The 18,759-nt window shown below is 41.3% G+C and overlaps 1 protein-coding gene across 7 annotated transcripts in view; it reads right to left on the bottom strand.

The window, feature by feature from the left end:
- frmd4ba (FERM domain containing 4Ba) overlaps window positions 1-18,759 on the bottom strand; it is a 75,065-nt gene that overhangs the window by 43,946 nt on the left and 12,360 nt on the right. The window contains exon 1 of one of the 7 annotated variants that reach the window (XM_036950681.2): window positions 818-1,031. The exons of the other annotated variants lie outside the window; for them this stretch is intronic. Coding sequence (XP_036806576.2) covers window positions 818-979 — 162 coding nt within the window. The 5' untranslated portion in view covers window positions 980-1,031. Of the gene's footprint in view, window positions 1-817; window positions 1,032-18,759 lie in introns of those variants that run through there. 7 annotated transcript variants of the gene reach the window in all.

An 18,759-nucleotide genomic window follows, 5' to 3' on the forward strand; every position in this document is an offset into this window, starting at 1 on the left:
CTCTTCACACGACCTCCAGCCACTGACCTACATAGGCTTAGCTCCAACCCTGCAGCATTAGGCCATGCCTGTAATTGACTGCTTATCAGGCTTATTCACATATTCTCACTGATTACCATCTCCTAACACCAGCTATCTTCACTGACAATGTAATTTAGCTTTTAATGGTAGTTCATAAACAACCTTTCCTAATTTGAATTCTTGACATTTTTTTACGTTTGGAACGAAAATGTATATAGTCAGAGGATGTCTCATTTGTTCATGAACAAGATCCCATTCAGGTGCTCCAACAAATGACAGCACTTCAAAGACAACCTTCAAAGATCAAAAGACTGGCCGTGCTGCTTCCTGATGACTTCCATATGTGCAATGAGACCCATGTTAAACCTGTCTCTGTGACTCATAAAGAAACACCCTGTCCTGAGTCCTCACAGGCACAAACAGTAAACTTTCACCCAACAGACAATCTATCAAATACAATATGCAATTCTAAAAGTCCAATTAAAACGTGGTACCCTTTGGATATGATTCATAGTTATAGCCACAATGTGACGGTTATTCTACAGACTCCAGACAACTCCTGACAGATATATACATATACAGAAAGCAAGGTGTAAAACAGTATCAACAAGACAGGTCCAATTAGAATATATATTAGACATGATCTTGCTCCAGCCACCAGTACATCCCAGTCGGAAGCTGGCACAGTAGCTGTCAACATAGTAGTCAATAAAAACCACATTGATTAGAGCTGCATGTACAGAACAACTTTTCCCCTGGAGTAAAGGGATTGATTGGTAACACAGTCCCAGCGTACCTGATAGAACTCCCCGAGCTGCCACCATGTCTGTAGGAAGCGGCGGGTTGGCATGATCCCCTGAGAGGACCACCTTCTGAGGGTCTGCTCTGCCAAGCTCCACACAACCTTGCTGCTTGATGCCAGCAACTCCTCCACTCCAGACATGAAGCCCAGAGCCATGGCTGTCACTTCACCGCTCACTCACTCACTCCCAGAGACCAGACAGAGATACCCTTGTGCCTGGTACAGTCTCTCTCTACTGATGAAGTTGTAGAAAGTCTGTGATGCTTGAGAGATGCTTGAAAGGTAAGCACACTACTCTGTCTTCTTGGCCCAAGAGAATGTACGCTGCTGAGTAAAACACCAACTTCACTCTGGGTCTAGAGGATGTTGTGACTCAGAATGTCAATGCCCTGGAGGAACGTCAGTAGTAGTCTACTACTACACACACACTTTACTATGTCTCCCTGCTGATGTAATCTGTGAGAGTCACAGCTCTGGTCTAGAGAGACTGGAGTTGTAGAGCTGGAGTGGAGTGACACGCCGTAGGGTGAGCTCCCAGCCTTCTGCCCTGGGCCCTGGTCCAAGACAGCCTGACACTCACATGGCAAAGGGCTGGACAGAGCCACAGAGAATCAGCCTAAAGAAGCTTGGTCTGCAGTGCACGCCACATAAACACACTTTACACATACATGCTGTACCTACACTCACAGGCAGACAGCTCAGTCACTCCATCCCCGCCTCATAAACACTCTATTTTCTTTCTGACTTAACGCTTAATCTTTTTCTTGAGGTTTTCCACTCTGTTGGTAGCGTCATTTTAGACTGTAGTTGTTCCTTCATTAGGGAAATGGATCAACTGTAATGCTAGTGTTATACGCCATTTGGAAGGTTCAGAGAGTGGAATGTCAACTATATGACAGTTAAGACCAAATAGAGGCAGCATACAGGAGTTCCAGAAGCTGTGATTTTTTTTCTTGACAGGCAACCACCATCTCAATGATCTTGCTTGACACACACCAATTTATAGGCACTCGCCAGGCATTACTAATCAATCACTAACATCCAATTCCTATCCTTTATCTAATAATGGTATTCAAATATATAATATCACATTAGATATAAGATATTGCTATATAATAGTGTGAAATAGCGTGTGTAGATTTTAGTGATTCAGGATGGTTTCTGAAGGTCATTCATTTTCTCTGTACAGTACTCTGGGTGCAATTTCCCGAGGACAGTAGCCATCTACACCCATCATATTCCACACTACTCCACATATTCCACACTACTAAAAATACTAAAACTGAAACTGTCTTTTTTTGGAAATTGTTTAATGTTGGAACCTACATGTGACATCAGAATGTAGCGGATATAGCTACGTCCTGACCTTAGTTCCTTTTTTGTGTCTCTAATTTTGGTTTGGTCAGGGTTGGGGGTTGAGTTGGAGTGGGCATTCTATGTTTTTGTTCTATGTTTTGTAATTCTGTGTTTGGCCTGGTATGGTTCCCAATCAGATGCAGCTGTCTATCGTTGTCTCTGATTGAGAACCATACTTAGGTAGCCTGTTCCCACCTGTGTTTGTGGGTAGTTGTTTCCTGTTTTGTGTTTTGTCACCTGATAGGACTGTTTCGTTTTTTCGTTGTTTCACCTTTGTTATTTTGTGTTCAGATTAATACCATGCTGCATTTTGGTACAATCCTTCATATTCCTCATCAGACGAGGACGAGAATCGTTACATTAGGAAAAGTGGGGAAAGATTTCCATAGTGTAGTTACTTTTGATATCAAACATTGAAATTTGAAATACTGTGGGAAAAACATACTCATATTCGTTAATTTATTTTGAATATTTTTACATTCCTTTTAGCAAAGAAGGATGTGCATATTTCCCCAAAGAGCCGTACACCATTCTGACAGAAACTGAAGAAAACAAGTGAAAAGAGATAAAATGTGTGGACCTATACGTTTTTAGTTGAGTCAAACTAGCGGTGTCTCATCTGGCAACAATAGCTTGCTGTTTGTTTGTGCGTTCTGAGTCTCATAAAACCTTAACACGTTTGCAGTCAGCACATACAGAACATGTCGCAAAGCCCTCTGAACAACATCCGAGGGATCATCTGAAACAAAGCTGAATCATGGAATACTCGTAACAGGCCTGATTACTGTGAGAGTAAAATCAAATAAAATCCACATTTTATTTGTCACATGCGCTGAATACAACAGGTAATACTTACAGTGAAATGCTTACTTACAAGCCCTTAATTAACCAACAATGCCGTTTTTAAGAAAAATAAGTGTTAAGTACAAATATAAGTAAAAATAAAACATTTAAATAACAAATAGTTAAAGAGCAGGTATCTCATCTATGGAAAATGTATCTCTTATCATCTCTGCCCACTGCCAATTGTCCTGACTGGAAGGACATGCATGATTGTTGAATCTTTTGGACTTCATGTGTATAGTCTGATAATCTATGGTAGTTTCCTAGCGCAGTAAAGACAAACACTTATTGAACTAAACAATCACCCAGGGTAAAGTCCAACTGGCATTTTTACAATAACATATCTATTGCAGATGAGACACAAAGTATGGCACTGCAGTCTAGCTTTAACATATACAGTAGCTCCATTATGACAAGACCTTCAGGAGGAATTCAATGATTCTATTTCGAGGTGACAACCATCAAGTATTTTGTATTTAAGATTTCAAATAGTTGAATCAAAAAGTTGTTTGATAAAAACATCTAATGACAAAACCTAGGTATTTAATGTGTGTATTAGGGGATGACTGGATTTGGATAGATCCATTTCAGGGTGATATTGTCACACCCTGATCTGTTTCACCTGTCTTTGTGCTTGTCTCCACCATCTACCAGGTGTCTCCCATCTTCCCTCATTAATCCCTGTGTATTTATACCTGCGTTTTCTATTTGTCTGTTGCCAGTTTGTCTTGTCCTGTCAAGTCCTACCAGCGTGTTCCCTGTGCTCCAGTTTGTGATTTTCCTAGTCTTCCCAGTTCTGACCTTCCTACCTGTCCTGACCCTGTACCTGCCTGACTCTGATTTGGATTACGACTCTTTGCCTGCCCCTGTAATAAACTCTAAGACTTGTACTATCTGTCTCCTGTGTCTGCATCTCGGTCTTAGCCTGAGCCATGATAGATATAATTTATTAGAGGCCCACATTGAAGCTATACAAGAGTGCAGTGGGGGAGGGGTGTGTATTCAATTAATCATGTTGCTTATGACACACACACAGAGTGGTAACAACTATGAAGACCACAGCTGTGGTGGACACAATACCATCGTTATCACCAATATACTGTATGTCACCATATTTAGCGACAAAAAATAAAGAGTACAGAGTTTTTGCCTGTGTCCACTAGACAATGCAAGCACTTACAACATAAAACCAGTGCAGAAGCTATAGATGGCATCCTTAACTGTCAATAGAGTGGAGGGTTCCTGTGATATTACATGAAAGTGTGATATCACATTCCCTCTGGCCATATCTCCTGTCCCATTCTATCCAGAGACCAGGGACCAGGCAGTAGCCAGATGATTCCCTCCACAGTGAGAGGAGTAAAGGTCTGTTTGCTTGTATAACACACACGGACATGCAGGGGCTGCCTTCCATAGAGAGACAAAGGAACAGCCAAAACACACACATGTGCACACAGCAACTCGAGAACACAGAAACGCACACATACACACACCCACTCACCCACACACCGCCCGCAGGTGCCTGCTATTCACAACTGATATCCATGTGTGATGTGTTTCATTGGGCGGCGGTGGGGTAGAGGTAGGGGTGAGACCAAAACAAGAAACCGTTTGTGAATTTGCAGACAGAGGTGATCCCAGGGGAATGAGAACCGTCGACCACTCTCACCTCTCATAGGGAGAACCACTCTTTATCTATTCCTAAAATCATCTGTCTGCAAGAATCCATGTCTCAAGAGGATATTCTATTCAGCTCTGTAAATGGATGCCCCAGGCCAGTTTGACATTTCCCCTCACACTAGTCTTGCTTGGCCGATCTTACAGTGCAGTGCATGGGAATGAGACTACCCTCACACAAAATCCAAACCGTCAGTTAATCTGGGCCTTTTGAAGAATGGCGGTGATACAATGCAGAGGTGTGTAGGATATTTTCTGCCACAGATCTGTGAAACCTTAAATATTTCCTTATATTCCCTGATGAGAAAGAAAGAATAGATCTATCCTCTCCTCTCACTCCTCTGGTTGTTGATGCATTGTGAGGGGACACAGGTGCTCCAGCTGTCTCTCTCACTCTGATTCACCCATCTGTTTCCATAATGAGAGACCCGCCGCTAGAGAGGCTGGTAACACTGACTGCAGCTCTGCTCTCAGCTGTAAACAGCATGACCTCACACTCTGGCCCACTCTCCTCTCTGAGGTCACTCTCGTAAACACTTCACTGACAAGCCCCCTCCAAGTCATCTGCTCCACAGAGGAATCCATTTATTTGAATGATGATTATTGTCGTCATGACTTCAAGAGTGTGCTTTACCATCAATTGCGTTTTTTATCTCCTAATGAGTAGAATACAATCAATTGCGGAGAATGAAGTCACTGCTGACTTGTAATTCATACTGCAGTTGCCAGACAACACCAGTAGGCAGAGTAACATCACACTACTAGACCAGACTCCACTACTGAATATGTATAAGGCAGTGGTCAGTCTACAACTTTCGTCCTTTTGTTCTAGCCCACTGAATCAGGTGTGTTAGTCCTGAGCTGGAACAAACCCCTGCACATCCTGTCGTTCTTTAGAATAGGTATTTGAGACCCCTGATTTGTAAGGAGTACATTTAGTGCTGAGAATGTTCAGCCAATCATGTCCTGGGTGCTACCTTTATGACAATCATGTCCTGGGTGCTACCTTTATGACAATCATGTCCTGGGTGTTACCTTAATGACAATCATGTCCTGGGTGTTACCTTTATGACTATCATGTCCTGGGTGTTACCTTTATGACTATCATGTCCTGGGTGTTACCTTTATGACAATCATGTCCTGGGTGTTACCTTTATGACAATCATGTCCTGGGTGTTACCTTTATGACAATCATGTCCTGGGTGCTACCTTTATGACAATCATGTCCTGGGTGCTACCTTTATGACATCATGTCCTGGGTGTTACCTTTATGACAATCATGTCCTGGGTGTTACCTTTATGACAATCATGTCCTGGGTGTTACCTTGATGACAATCATGTCCTGGGTGTTACCTTTATGACAATCATGTCCTGGGTGTTACCTTTATGACAATCATGTCCTGGGTGCTACCTTTATGACAATCATGTCCTGGGTGTTACCTTTATGACAATCATGTCCTGGGTGTTACCTTTATGACAATCATGTCCTGGGTGTTACCTTTATGACAATCATGTCCTGGGTGCTACCTTTATGACAATCATGTCCTGGGTGTTACCTTTATGACTATCATGTCCTGGGTGTTACCTTTATGACAATCATGTCCTGGGTGTTACCTTTATGACAATCATGTCCTGGGTGTTACCTTTATGACAATCATGTCCTGGGTGTTACCTTTATGACAATCATGTCCTGGGTGTTACCTTTATGACAATCATGTCCTGGGTGTTACCTTTATGACAATCATGTCCTGGGTGTTACCTTTATGACAATCACGTCCTGGGTGATACCTTTATGACATCATGTCCTGGGTGTTACCTTTATGACAATCATGTCCTGGGTGTTACCTTTATGACAATCATGTCCTGGGTGTTACCTTTATGACAATCATATTATGGGTGTTACCTTTATGACAATCATGTCCTGGGTGTTACCTTTATGACAATCATGTCCTGGGTGTTACCTTTATGACAATCATGTCCTGGGTGTTATCTTTATGACAATCATGTCCTGGGTGTTACCTTTATGACAATCATGTCCTGGGTGTTACCTTTATGACAATCATGTCCTGGGTGTTACCTTTATGACAATCATGTCCTGGGTGTTACCTTTATGACAATCATGTCCTGGGTGTTACCTTTATGACAATCATGTCCTGGGTGTTACCTTTATGACAATCATGTCCTGGGTGTTACCTTTATGACAATCATGTCCTGGGTGTTACCTTTATGACAATCATGTCCTGGGTGTTACCTTTATGACAATCATGTCCTGGGTGCTACCTTTATGACATCATGTCCTGGGTGTTACCTTTATGACAATCATGTCCTGGGTGTTACCTTTATGACAATCATGTCCTGGGTGTTACCTTTATGACAATCACGTCCTGGGTGCTACCTTTATGACAATCATGTTCTGGGTGTTACCTTTATGACAATCATGTCCTGGGTGTTACCTTTATGACAATCATGTTCTGGGTGTTACCTTTATGACAATCATGTCCTGGGTGTTACCTTTATGACAATCATGTCCTGGGTGTTACCTTTATGACAATCATGTCCTGGGTGTTACCTTTATGACAATCATGTCCTGGGTGCTACCTTTATGACATCATGTCCTGGGTGTTACCTTTATGACAATCATGTCCTGGGTGTTACCTTTATGACAATCATGTCCTGGGTGTTACCTTAATGACAATCATGCCCATCCTCCTCTCATGTTCCTAAAGCGTTCTCATCTGATTAGTGAGTCCTTTGAGGAGATGATTACACACCACAGGCATGCTCTGGTTCTGGTACTGAGGCAGCGGATGTCTGTTTCAATATAGATACCTCTCAGTCCAATTCCATAACTCATCAGTTTTAATAGGCTTGGGTCTGTAGAGAATACAATGAGGGCGTGACAGTACAGCCCGTGCTACCGAGATCATCACACGTCTGTGTCCCCGAGCTAATTTCATTAGAATGTCAATTACCATGTGCAGTAAACGCTCAGTTAATTGTCTAAAAGAGGATGGCCTCCCACAGTAGCAGACACACAGCTCCAGCACAGGGCAGGGTAACATCTGTTAACACACAGCTACAGCTGATAGGCAGGCAGGCTGGGACAAGAACACACAGAGTACAGTACGGCTGACAGGGCACAGCCACATGCCACATACAGAGATACAGCTGTTAGGCAGGCTAGGACACAGAACACATATAGTACAGTAGGACTGACAGGGCACAGCCCCATGCCACATACAGAGATACAGCTGACAGGCAGGCAGGCTAGGACACAAACACATATAGTACAGTAGGACTGACAGGGCACAGCCCCATGCCACATACAGAGATACAGCTGTTAGGCAGGCTAGGACACGAACACATATAGTACAGTAGGACTGACAGGGCACAGCCCCATGCCACATACAGAGATACAGCTGTCAGGCAGGCTAGGACACAAACACATATAGTACAGTAGGACTGACAGGGCACAGCCCCATGCCACATACAGAGACACAGCTGTCAGGCAGGCAGGCTAGGACACGAACACATATAGTACAGTAGGGCCAAGGCAAGGCAAGGGCCGCATGGTGGACAGTGTTAGCATTCCATTTATTCTCAGAGATGACGCCCATGACATGCCTTCAGTGACAGGGAGAGTCCCATGGCTTTACACGGAAAGCCTCCTGACTGCTGCCTCTGTTCCAGGATATCACATTCCAGTAGTGGCATTTTGTAGTCATAATTCAAATATGAGTGGAATAAAATAAATAAATACAAAAATGTAAAAGTATCAAGTCTAGTTATGCATAAGTGATTGCTTGATTATTATGCTACGTCTCATACGTTGTAGTGTTTGTGTTTACCAAATTAAATGGATTTTGATCACTTTTACTCTTCCTCACTGCTCTAATATGCTCTCCCTATTCAGACGGGTGGCTTCATAAGCACACATTCTGCATTTAATCAACAGGGATGAACCTATAGATTCTGAGAGGGCTGTATCTTCTCCCCTCTGTGAGCTCTTAAAGTCACACCACCATGTCTGTGAATGAGAGGTCCACATTATACTCCTTGAGGAAAGTTGTCAGTACATCTTTGTAATACACACACAGGACATACCCGATTATACCCAATTAAAGCCATGTGATTAAGCTCTAGTTGGTGAATGTGGAGAGAGAGAAAAGCTTTTTGTGTGCTGCCGGGCGGTAGAGTCAAGCCCGGCTTTGTGCAGCATGGCAGGGGTTGGAGGAGAGGGGCCTGGGGGTCTGGACTGCCACCACCGTCCCATTGAGATGTCTGTTATGGCTGGGGATGTGGGGCCTGATTCTCTGCACCCTAGGACACTGCTCTGGGGCCTGCTGAAGGCCCTGGCCTGTGACAAACACTGTGCGTGCATAACCCAGATGCCACTGAGCTGAAGGGGCTGAGACAGTGTCCATGGTGTCAGTCGCACACTGTCTGACCCTATCAAATAAGCCCATGGCCCAAGGGATTGTGGGTGCTGCTGAGATTTTCAAAGGCAGCAGTGGTGGAAAAAGTATCCAATTGTCATACTTGAGTAAAAGTAAAGATACCCTAATAGAAAATGACTCAAGTAAAAGTGAAAGTCACCCACTAAAATATGAATTGAGTAAAAGTCTAAAAGTATTTGGTTTAAATATAGTTAAGTATCAAAAGTAAATGTAATTGCTAAAATATTCTTAAGTATCAAAAGTAAAAGTAAATCATTTCACATTCCTTAAATAAGCAAACCAGACAACACAATTTTCTTGATTTATTATTTTACGGATAGTCAAAGGCACACTTTATTTTATTTATTTATTTTATTTCACCTTTATTTAACCAGGTAGGCTAGTTGAGAACAAGTTCTCATTTGCAACTGCGACCTGGCCAAGATAAAGCATAGCAGTGTGAACAGACAACAACACAGGGTTGCACATGGAGTAAACAATAAACAAGTCAATAACACAGTAGAAAAAATAATCTATATACATTGTGTGCAAAAGGCATGAGGAGGTAGGCAATAAATAGGCCATAGGAGTGAATAATTACAATTTAGCAGATTAACACTGGAGTGATAAATGATCAGATGAACATGTGCAGGTAGAGATGCTGGTGTGCAAAAGAGCAGAACGGTAAATAAAATAAAAACAGTATGGGGATGAGGTAGGTAAATTGGGGTGGGCTATATACCGATGGACTATGTACAGCTGCAGCGATCGGTTAGCTGCTCAGATACCAGATGTTTAAAGTTGGTGAGGGAGATAAAAGTCTCCAACTTCAGAGATTTTTGCAATTCGTTCCAGTCGCAGGCAGTCCACCATGCGGCCCTTGCCTTGCCTTGGCCCTACTGTACCATTCACACACTGATGACATAATTGACAAATTAAGTATTTGTGTTTAGTCCGCCAGATCAGTGTGTGAATGGAAAAAAATCTGTCTGCTAAGCATTCAAAATGTAAAGCATACTTTTGAGTTTCAGGGAAAATGTATGGAGTAAAAAGTACTTTATTTTCTTTAGGAATGTAGCGGAGTAAAAGTAAAAGTTGTAAAAAAATCTATGACTTAAGTAGTACTTTACTTAAGTCGTACTTTAAAGTACTTTACACCACTGAAAGGCAGAACTGTTAGAGAGAAAAAAAATGACCTGGAGCTGCAGGGTTTTAATATGATTTGCAAGAGATGGAGGACATGAAGGGCTGCTCTTAACATCTCTGCGGGGGTCCTAAGAGACAGACAAAGAGAGGGGGGAAGAGAGAGAGAGAGAGAGAGAGAGAGAGAGAGAGAGAGAGAGAAAGAGAGAGATTCATATAACATGTATGCTGATATCTCATGCTTGATTGTCTAGCTCCTCTAACGTACTGTTTCTGTTTAGCTTGTTTACGTATTCATGATTGAGGAATTTACTTTATTCTATAAATGACATGAGTGTCACGCTATGCCTGTTCAACAACACATCACTGTCCAGTCATGTTTAAAATCTTTTTTTCTTTTTTCATTTTAGTCAACACAAAAACAAAATAATCTGTGGAGGAACTTAATTTTCCTTTGAGCCAGCCCTTGTAAAACAAGTTTGTGCTGCCTGGTTTTATTTAAAGCTATATATTCAGCAATAACATTGTCCTTGTTCAGTAAATATAGATGAATTACCACCACCATGCATCCAATTTCCAGAGTAATGTGAATGGTGCCCAGGGGAAGGTCTTTAGGGACTTATTTAGGTTATTCTGAATGCTAAACCAACTGTCGAGAACGCAGTGTTGTAGACACACACAGTGGACATGTCGCATTATCAATGCAAAATATCTATACTTCGAAGACCTATATAACCAAATATCTCGCTCCAGTTAAATCCTACAACCCAACCCAGTCTTATCACTCACTGACTTATTTTATGCACTTTCTTGTACATCCTTTAGAGAGTGTTTGTCAGTTGATAACTACCATAACTACTGGATAATGTAATGAGACCCTCTGGTGACTTAAGCTGATCACTGTCAAACAGCTTTATCAGGCCAGCAAAACATGTGTAGGGAAGACCTCCCTGACTTAGAGGGGCAATGAAAACCTCAGAACATTACCACTCCAAATTTGATAAGGAGTAAAGACTTTTCACTATGTGTGGATTTTATAGACAGAACAGACCATGAGGCATTATGGGAAAAAGGCTAGCGGATACCCAACAGTCACTGTGGATTACTCACCATTGGTCCATTGGAGCAAACCACCAATGTGATAGAGGACCTCTCAATCTGTCATAGTGTGAACACTTATGCCAGGGTCTGTCTATTCCACTTAGGAGGCAAACTGAGCTCATGGAAAGTCAGGATTTGGCATTGAGTTGTGCTTTGGTGGGGGTTGCATATGCAGTGGTGTGTATTCATGGATACAAAAGGAAGCCAGGTTACCACAAATATTTGACCAATAAAAACATTTCAATTATAAAATAATTTATCTTTTGTCTCTCTGGATTGTCATAATTTTTCTGTAAATTCGCAAGTGGTTGAATCTCACCTGAGAAATCATCAGAGCGAGGGAAACAGCACCCCTCTTTCTTAGTATGTGTAGACCATGTATATGTTGGCGCCGTAGTATTTCAATAATTGATGCCAGCAAGTATTTGGACTCCCTTGATCATTTTTAAAAAATAAAGTAATTAGCCAATCAGAGTTGAGCTGAGCTCAACTGTAGGTTGTTCTGGGGCAGCAAAACACCCACTAAGGGTGGCCAGTTTGGATTTGGCTTCTAATAAAATCACATCCTGAGCAAAACGTCCATCATTGCCAGAATAACGTGTCTGTTTCTTGTCTGCTTGTGTTGATGTCCTGCAGTAGCTAGCTTGCTAAATTGGCCCTTTCCTAAGCCATGGACGGTGATGGGGATTTGGACATGTGGTTATGACTTAATTCTATGTAGAGGCCAATGATTATGATGGTGATTCTGATTTAACCATATATTAAAATATTGTGCCACTGGTCTGAGATGATTGAAGTTCAATATGTAGCCTACTGTAGATGTAGCCTAGTTGGCTCACATTAGGTAGCTAGCTAAACTAGCTGGTTCATTGTTGCCCATGGGAGGAAGTTAGGCTAGCAAGCAATTTAGCTAGATTGCCTATGGAAAAAAAACTAAAGGCTTACAGAGCCATAGACCATTTGCCAACATGAAAGAAATTAGGACAGCATTGGTGTTCAACAAGTCTACAAGTAGGGTGAGTGCCCCAAAATATATTTTCTTGTGTGAGCACGCACACATAGACAGACAGAAGTACCATGAATAGCCACATGATATTTTGGTATCTTTAAGTTTGTTTTCAGTGTATTAAAGTAAAGACATATTGCCTTGTTGATTTGATGATGTTTAATTGAAATGGTGCTGGAATAGCAGAGGCAGTACTCCCGTTGTCTTTGTGCTGACTTGCGGTAACGCCATGGTTCTAAATCAGTAGTTAGTAAACTGTAAACATGCAATATTCACTTTGTGACCGTCACTGGACAGATGTTGGTCTTCGGTTTTGTGTAGTTTAATTTATTCCGCCACTGGGTCACTGTTGTCTTTTTGTTGTCACAGACTTATTGTATATCACAGTGGCTTATGAACAAATGGGTTATAAAGAAAACAACACAAATATCACAACATAGGTTTCTTTACAGTGGTGTAAAGTACTTAATTAAAAATACAGTACTTGAAAGTACTATTTAAGCAATTTTTTGTGTATCTGTAGTTTACTATTTATATATATTTTTTTACTTTTACTTTTACTTCACTACATTCCTGAAGAAAATAATGTTATTTTTACTCCATACATCCCTGACATCCAAAAGTACTTGTTACACTTAACATGTTTAGCGAGCCTGGAAAATTGTCCTATTCAAACACTTATCAAGAGAACATCCCTGGTTATCCCAACTGCCTCTGATCTGGAGGACTCACTAAACACAAATGCTTTGTTTGTAAATTATGTCTGAGTGTTGGAGTGTGCCCCTGGCTATCCGTAATTAAAACAAAAAAAAGAAAATTGTGCAGTCTGGTTTACTTCATTAATATGAGGAATTTGAAATGATTTATACTTTTACTTAGATACTGTATATGCCGATGACATGCTGAGACATCGACATGCATTTCTTCATGTCAGATGGCTTTTGGGTCTGCTTTGCAGATAGACGTACAGAAAGAGGGTAAATTGTACATTTTCTATCAGAATATTTTGCATGAAGATAAGCATTATCTTGTCAGATTATAGGAGAAACTCTGGTAGGCCTGAAACAGTCTTCCTCACCTCTTATGCACGATCCAGCTTTACAGCCGAGCACACTGCCACTGTATCAGGTTTGTTTCAATGTCCAGGTCACATTATCAGGGGCTGTACTCAACAACATTGACTGAAAACATGAATTTACACTGTAAGCCAATTATTGTACGTGACTAAAGTGTATTGCCATATAGAGACCAATGCACACTGATGGAAGAGGTGAGTGATAACAGGCCATGGTGCTATGAAGGTGACTGACTGCTGCTGGCTACCTGCTCAGTGGCTTGCTGTGTGGAGGGGAACAGGACAGGTGGCCTCTAATGAGGGAGGGAGGAGGGCTCATATAACACAACATTAATGATGCAGGGCTCATCCACTCATGGATGACACATTGTCTTCGATCTGCCAGACAGCACTGAAATGACTTCTAAATCCTCAACATATGGCCTACACCTTTAATGAAAAGTGCCAATATGAGCAAACACAGAATATAGAAAATAAGAATAAAGAGTACACTTTAGGCTTTAGACAAGCTATTGAGGAGAAAACTAATGTATATATATTCAAGCAATAAGGCCCTAGGAGGTGTGGCACTGTATATGTAGAAGAAAAAGAAACGCACACCTATTTAGGCGAGGTGCTGGCTAGTAGAAAACTTGAAAATAAAAGAGAAACGTTGGTAATTACATTTTTGCATCTGAGCTCCTAGAGTGTGCGGCTCTCTTTTATTTTCAAGTGGTACTGTATATGGCCAATATAGCAAGGCTAACGATTGTTCTTTGCACGACGCAACTCGGAGTGCCTGGACACAGCCCTTAGCTATGGTATATTGGCAATATATAACAAACCCCTGAGGTGCCTTATTGCTATTATAAACTGGTTACCCAAAGTAATTATAGCAGTAAAAATAAATGTTCTCATACCTGTGGTATACGTTCTGATATACCACGGCTGTCAGCCAATCAGCATTCAGAGCTTAAAAAACAAGGTTAGAAATTTATATATATCACAGGTTCAGAAGGCTCTTTAGCGAGCGAACCATCTCTTTACCAAGCCATCCCCTCCAGCTGTAGCTCTGTGAAACACACACTTGGGGGTTGAATCACTGAGCAGTATTGATTACTCTGGTCTCATGGCTGTGGGATATGTCGGCTGCCTGAACACAGCTGCTTCCATGCTCTACATACACATCACTATTGCTGCTTCAGTGAGAGAATAATAGCTGCTAATCTCAGGTCTATCCGTCCATTACCATCCCCCCATTCAGCACAGTCCTCTCAGTGGTCATTATAATTCAGGCCCTCAAACACAGCTCCTAAATGAGCACTCCAGCAGGTGTAGACAAACAGTGAAATGCATACTTCCAGACCCTTCCCAACAACTCAGAGAGAAAAATATTGAAAAAAAGAATAGGACAAGGAGTAAATAAACAACGTTTAATAATAACAGATACATATACAGTGGGGCAAAAAAGTATTTAGTCAGCCACCAATATTGTGCAAGTTCTCCCACTTAAAAAGATGAGAGAGGCCTGTAATTTTCATCATAGGTACACTTCAAATATGACAGACAAAATGAGAAAAAAAATCCAGAAAATCACATTGTAGGATTTTTAATTAATTTATTTGCAAATTATGGTGGAAAATAAGTATTTGGTCAATAACAAAAGTTTATCTCAATACTTTGTTATATACCCTTTGTTGGCAATAACAGGGGTCAAACGTTTTCTGTAAGTCTTCACAAGGTTTTCACACACTGTTGCTGGTATTTTGGCCCATTCCTCCATGCAGATCTCATCTAGAGCAGTGATATTTTGGGGCTGTTGCTGGGTAACACGGACTTTCAACTCCCTCCAAAGATTTTCTATGGGGTTGAGATCTGGAGACTGGCTAGGCCACTCCAGGACCTTGAAATGCTTCTTACGAAGCCACTCCTTCGTTGCCCGGGCGGTGTGTTTGGGATCATTGTCATGCTGAAAGACCCAGCCACGTTTCATCTTCAATGCCCTTGCTGATGGAAGGAGGTTTTCACTCAAAATCTCAAGATACATGGCCCCATTCATTCTTTCCTTCACACGGATCAGTCGTCCTGGTCCCTTTGCAGAAAAACAGCCTCAAAGCATGATGTTTCCACTCCCATGCTTCACAGTAGGTATGGTGTTCTTTGGATGCAACTTGGCATTTTTGTCTTCTAAACACGACGAGTTAAGTTTTTACCAAAAAGTTCTATTTTGGTTTCATCTGACCATATGACATTCTCCCAATCTTCTTCTGGATCATCCAAATGCTCTCTAGCAAACTTCAGACGGGCCTGGACATGTACTGGCTTAACCTGTTAGAGCTCTAGGGGCGCTATTTCATTTTTGGATAAAAAACGTTCCCGTTTTAACCGTTTTAAATATTTTGTCACGAAAAGATGCTCGACTATGCATATTCTTGACAGTTTTGGAAAGAAAACACTCTGAAGTTTCAGAATCTGCAAAGATTTTGTCTGTAAGTGCCCCAGAACTCATTCTACAGGCGAAACCAAGATGATGCATCACCCAGGAATTAGCAGAATTTCTGAAGCTCTGTTTTCCATTCTCTCCTTATATGGCTGTGATTGCGCAACGAATGAGCCTACACTTTCTGTCGTTCGCCCAAGGTCTTAGCAGCATTGTGACGTATTTGTAGGCATATCATTGGAAGATTGACCATAAGAGACTACATTTTCCAAGTGTCCGCCTGGTGTCCTGCGTCGAATTCGGTGCGCAATTGCCAGCTGCTTCTACTTTACCATTTGATTCAGGGGAGAAAGCATGTGTCCAAGAACGATGTATCAATGAAGAGATATGTGAAAAACACCTTGATGATTGATTCTAAACAACGTTTGCCATGTTTTCAGTCGATATTATGGAGTTAATTTGGAAAAAAGTTCGCGTTTTGAGGACTGAATTTTCGGATTTTTTTTGGTAGCCAAATGTGATGTATAAAACGGAGCTATTTCTATTACACAAGGACTCTTTTTGGAAAAACTGAGCATCTGCTATCTAACTGAGAGTATCCTCATTGAAAACATCAGAAGTTCTTCAAAGGTAAATGATTTTATTTGAAGGCTTTTATGTTTTTGTTAATGTTGCGTGCTGGATGCTAACACTAATGCTAACGCTAAATGCTAACGCGAAATGCTAACGCTAGCTAGCTACTTTTACACAAATGATTGTTTTCCTATGGTTGAGAAGCATATTTTGAAAATCTGAGATGACAGTGTTGTTTACAAAAGGCTAAGCTTGAGAGATGGCATATTTATTTCATTTCATTTGCGATTTTCATAAATAGTTAACGTTGTGTTATGCTAATGAGCTTGCTGATAGATTTACACAATCCTGGATACAGGGGTTTTTTCATAGCTAAACGTGACGCAGAAAACGGAGCGATTTGTCCTAAACAAATAATCTTTCAGGAAAAACTGAACATTTGCTATCTGAGAGTCTCCTCATTGAAAACATCTGAAGTTCTTCAAAGGTAAATGATTTTATTTGAATGCTTTTCTGTTTTTTTGTGTAAATGTTGCCAGCTGAATGCTAATGCTAAATGCTACATTAGCCATCAATACTGTTACACAAATGCTTGTTTTGCAATGGTTGAGAAGCATATTTTGAAAATCTGAGATGACAGTGTTGTTAACAAAAGGCTAAGCTTGAGAGCTAGCATATTTATTTCATTTCATTTGCGATTTTCATGAATAGTTAATGTTGCGTTATGGTAATGAGCTTGAGTCTGTATTCACGATCCCGGATCCGGGATGGGGAGATCAGAAAGGTTAAGCAGGGGGACACGTCTGGCACTGCAGGATTTAAGTTCCTGGCGGCGTATTGTGTTACTGATGGTAGGCTTTGTTACTTTGGTCCCAGCTCTCTGCAGGTCATTCACTAGGTCCCCCAGTTCTTGTGATCATTTTGACCCCACGGGGTGAGATCTTAGATCAAGAACAGCAAGGAAATGACTTCGTCAACAGTGGCCAGGAGTTGATATTGCTTACTTGATTTAAAAACTATTGTTAGAAAACTAGCCATGTACATATGTGAATATTTTCATATTCTGTTTCTCACTCCAGATCGAGGGAGATTATCAGTGGTCTTGTATGTCTTCCATTTCCTAATAATTGCTCCCACAGTTGATTTCTTCAAACCAAGCTGCTTACCTATTGCAGATTCAGTCTTGCCAGCCTGGTGCAGGTCTACAATTTTGTTTCTGGTGTCCTTTGACAGCTCTTTGGTCTTGGCCATAGTGGAGTTTGGAGTGTGACTGTTTGAGGTTGTGGACAGGTGTATTTTATACTGATAACAAGTTCAAACAGGTGCCATTAATACAGGTAACGAGTGGAGGACAGAGGAGCCTCTGAAAGAAGAAGTTACAGGTCTGTGAGAGCCAGAAATCTTGCTTGTTTGTAGGTGACCAAATACTTATTTTCCACCATAATTTGCAAATAAATTCATAAAAAATCCTACAATGTGATTTTCTGGATTTTTTTTCTCATTTTGTCTGTCATAGTTGAAGTGTACCTATAATGAAAATTACAGGCCTCTCATCTTTTTAAGTGGGAGAACTTGCACAATTGGTGGCTGACTAAACACTTTTTTGCCCCACTGTACATGTAGTAAGGTGAAGCGACTGTGTGTGTGTGTGTGTGTGTGTGTGTGTGTGTGTATATATGTTTGTGAGAGAGAAAGATGGAGAGATATAGTGAGAAAGAGAGTAGGATAGTAATAAAAAGGAGAGAGAAACAGACAGGGTAATTACAGGAAGGATCATCAACAGCTCCCACAGCTTGCAGGCAAAGCAGCAGGATAGCATCCACAGCCAGCAGACCGAACACAGAGCAAGAGCTAAACATGGGGTCTGCTTTGCTGTTATTCTCATTTTCTAAGCCTCAGAGCAATTGAGTGCTGGTCTGCAACGCAGAGGAAGAGACCAAACATAACCAAAGGATGGTAATGTGCTTTGGCTCTTAAGGGAACTACAGTAGATACAGCCTCAGGGCATTCCTCACTGCACAACCATTGCCCACTGGGACACAGGTTGCTCTATAGCTCAGGCTCCATCTTAGATCTGCTAGAAACAGTCTTCCTATACAACACAATATCCTCTGAGAGGTGAAAAGTGACCAGAATTTACACAAACAATGGTTTGTCAACAAAGCTAGCTACATTGATCATTCTCAGAGTTCCCCTGCAATGACAGATTTCCTCTTCTTCGTCTGAAGAGGTGTAGCAAGGATCAGACCAAAATGCAGCGTGGTAAGTGTTCATGTTTTAATAGTATAAACTGAACATGACAGAATA

This window comes from Oncorhynchus mykiss, chromosome 17 (genome assembly GCF_057628025.1).
Source record: "Oncorhynchus mykiss isolate SJ-2025 chromosome 17, ASM5762802v1, whole genome shotgun sequence".
Taxonomy (NCBI): domain Eukaryota; kingdom Metazoa; phylum Chordata; class Actinopteri; order Salmoniformes; family Salmonidae; genus Oncorhynchus; species Oncorhynchus mykiss.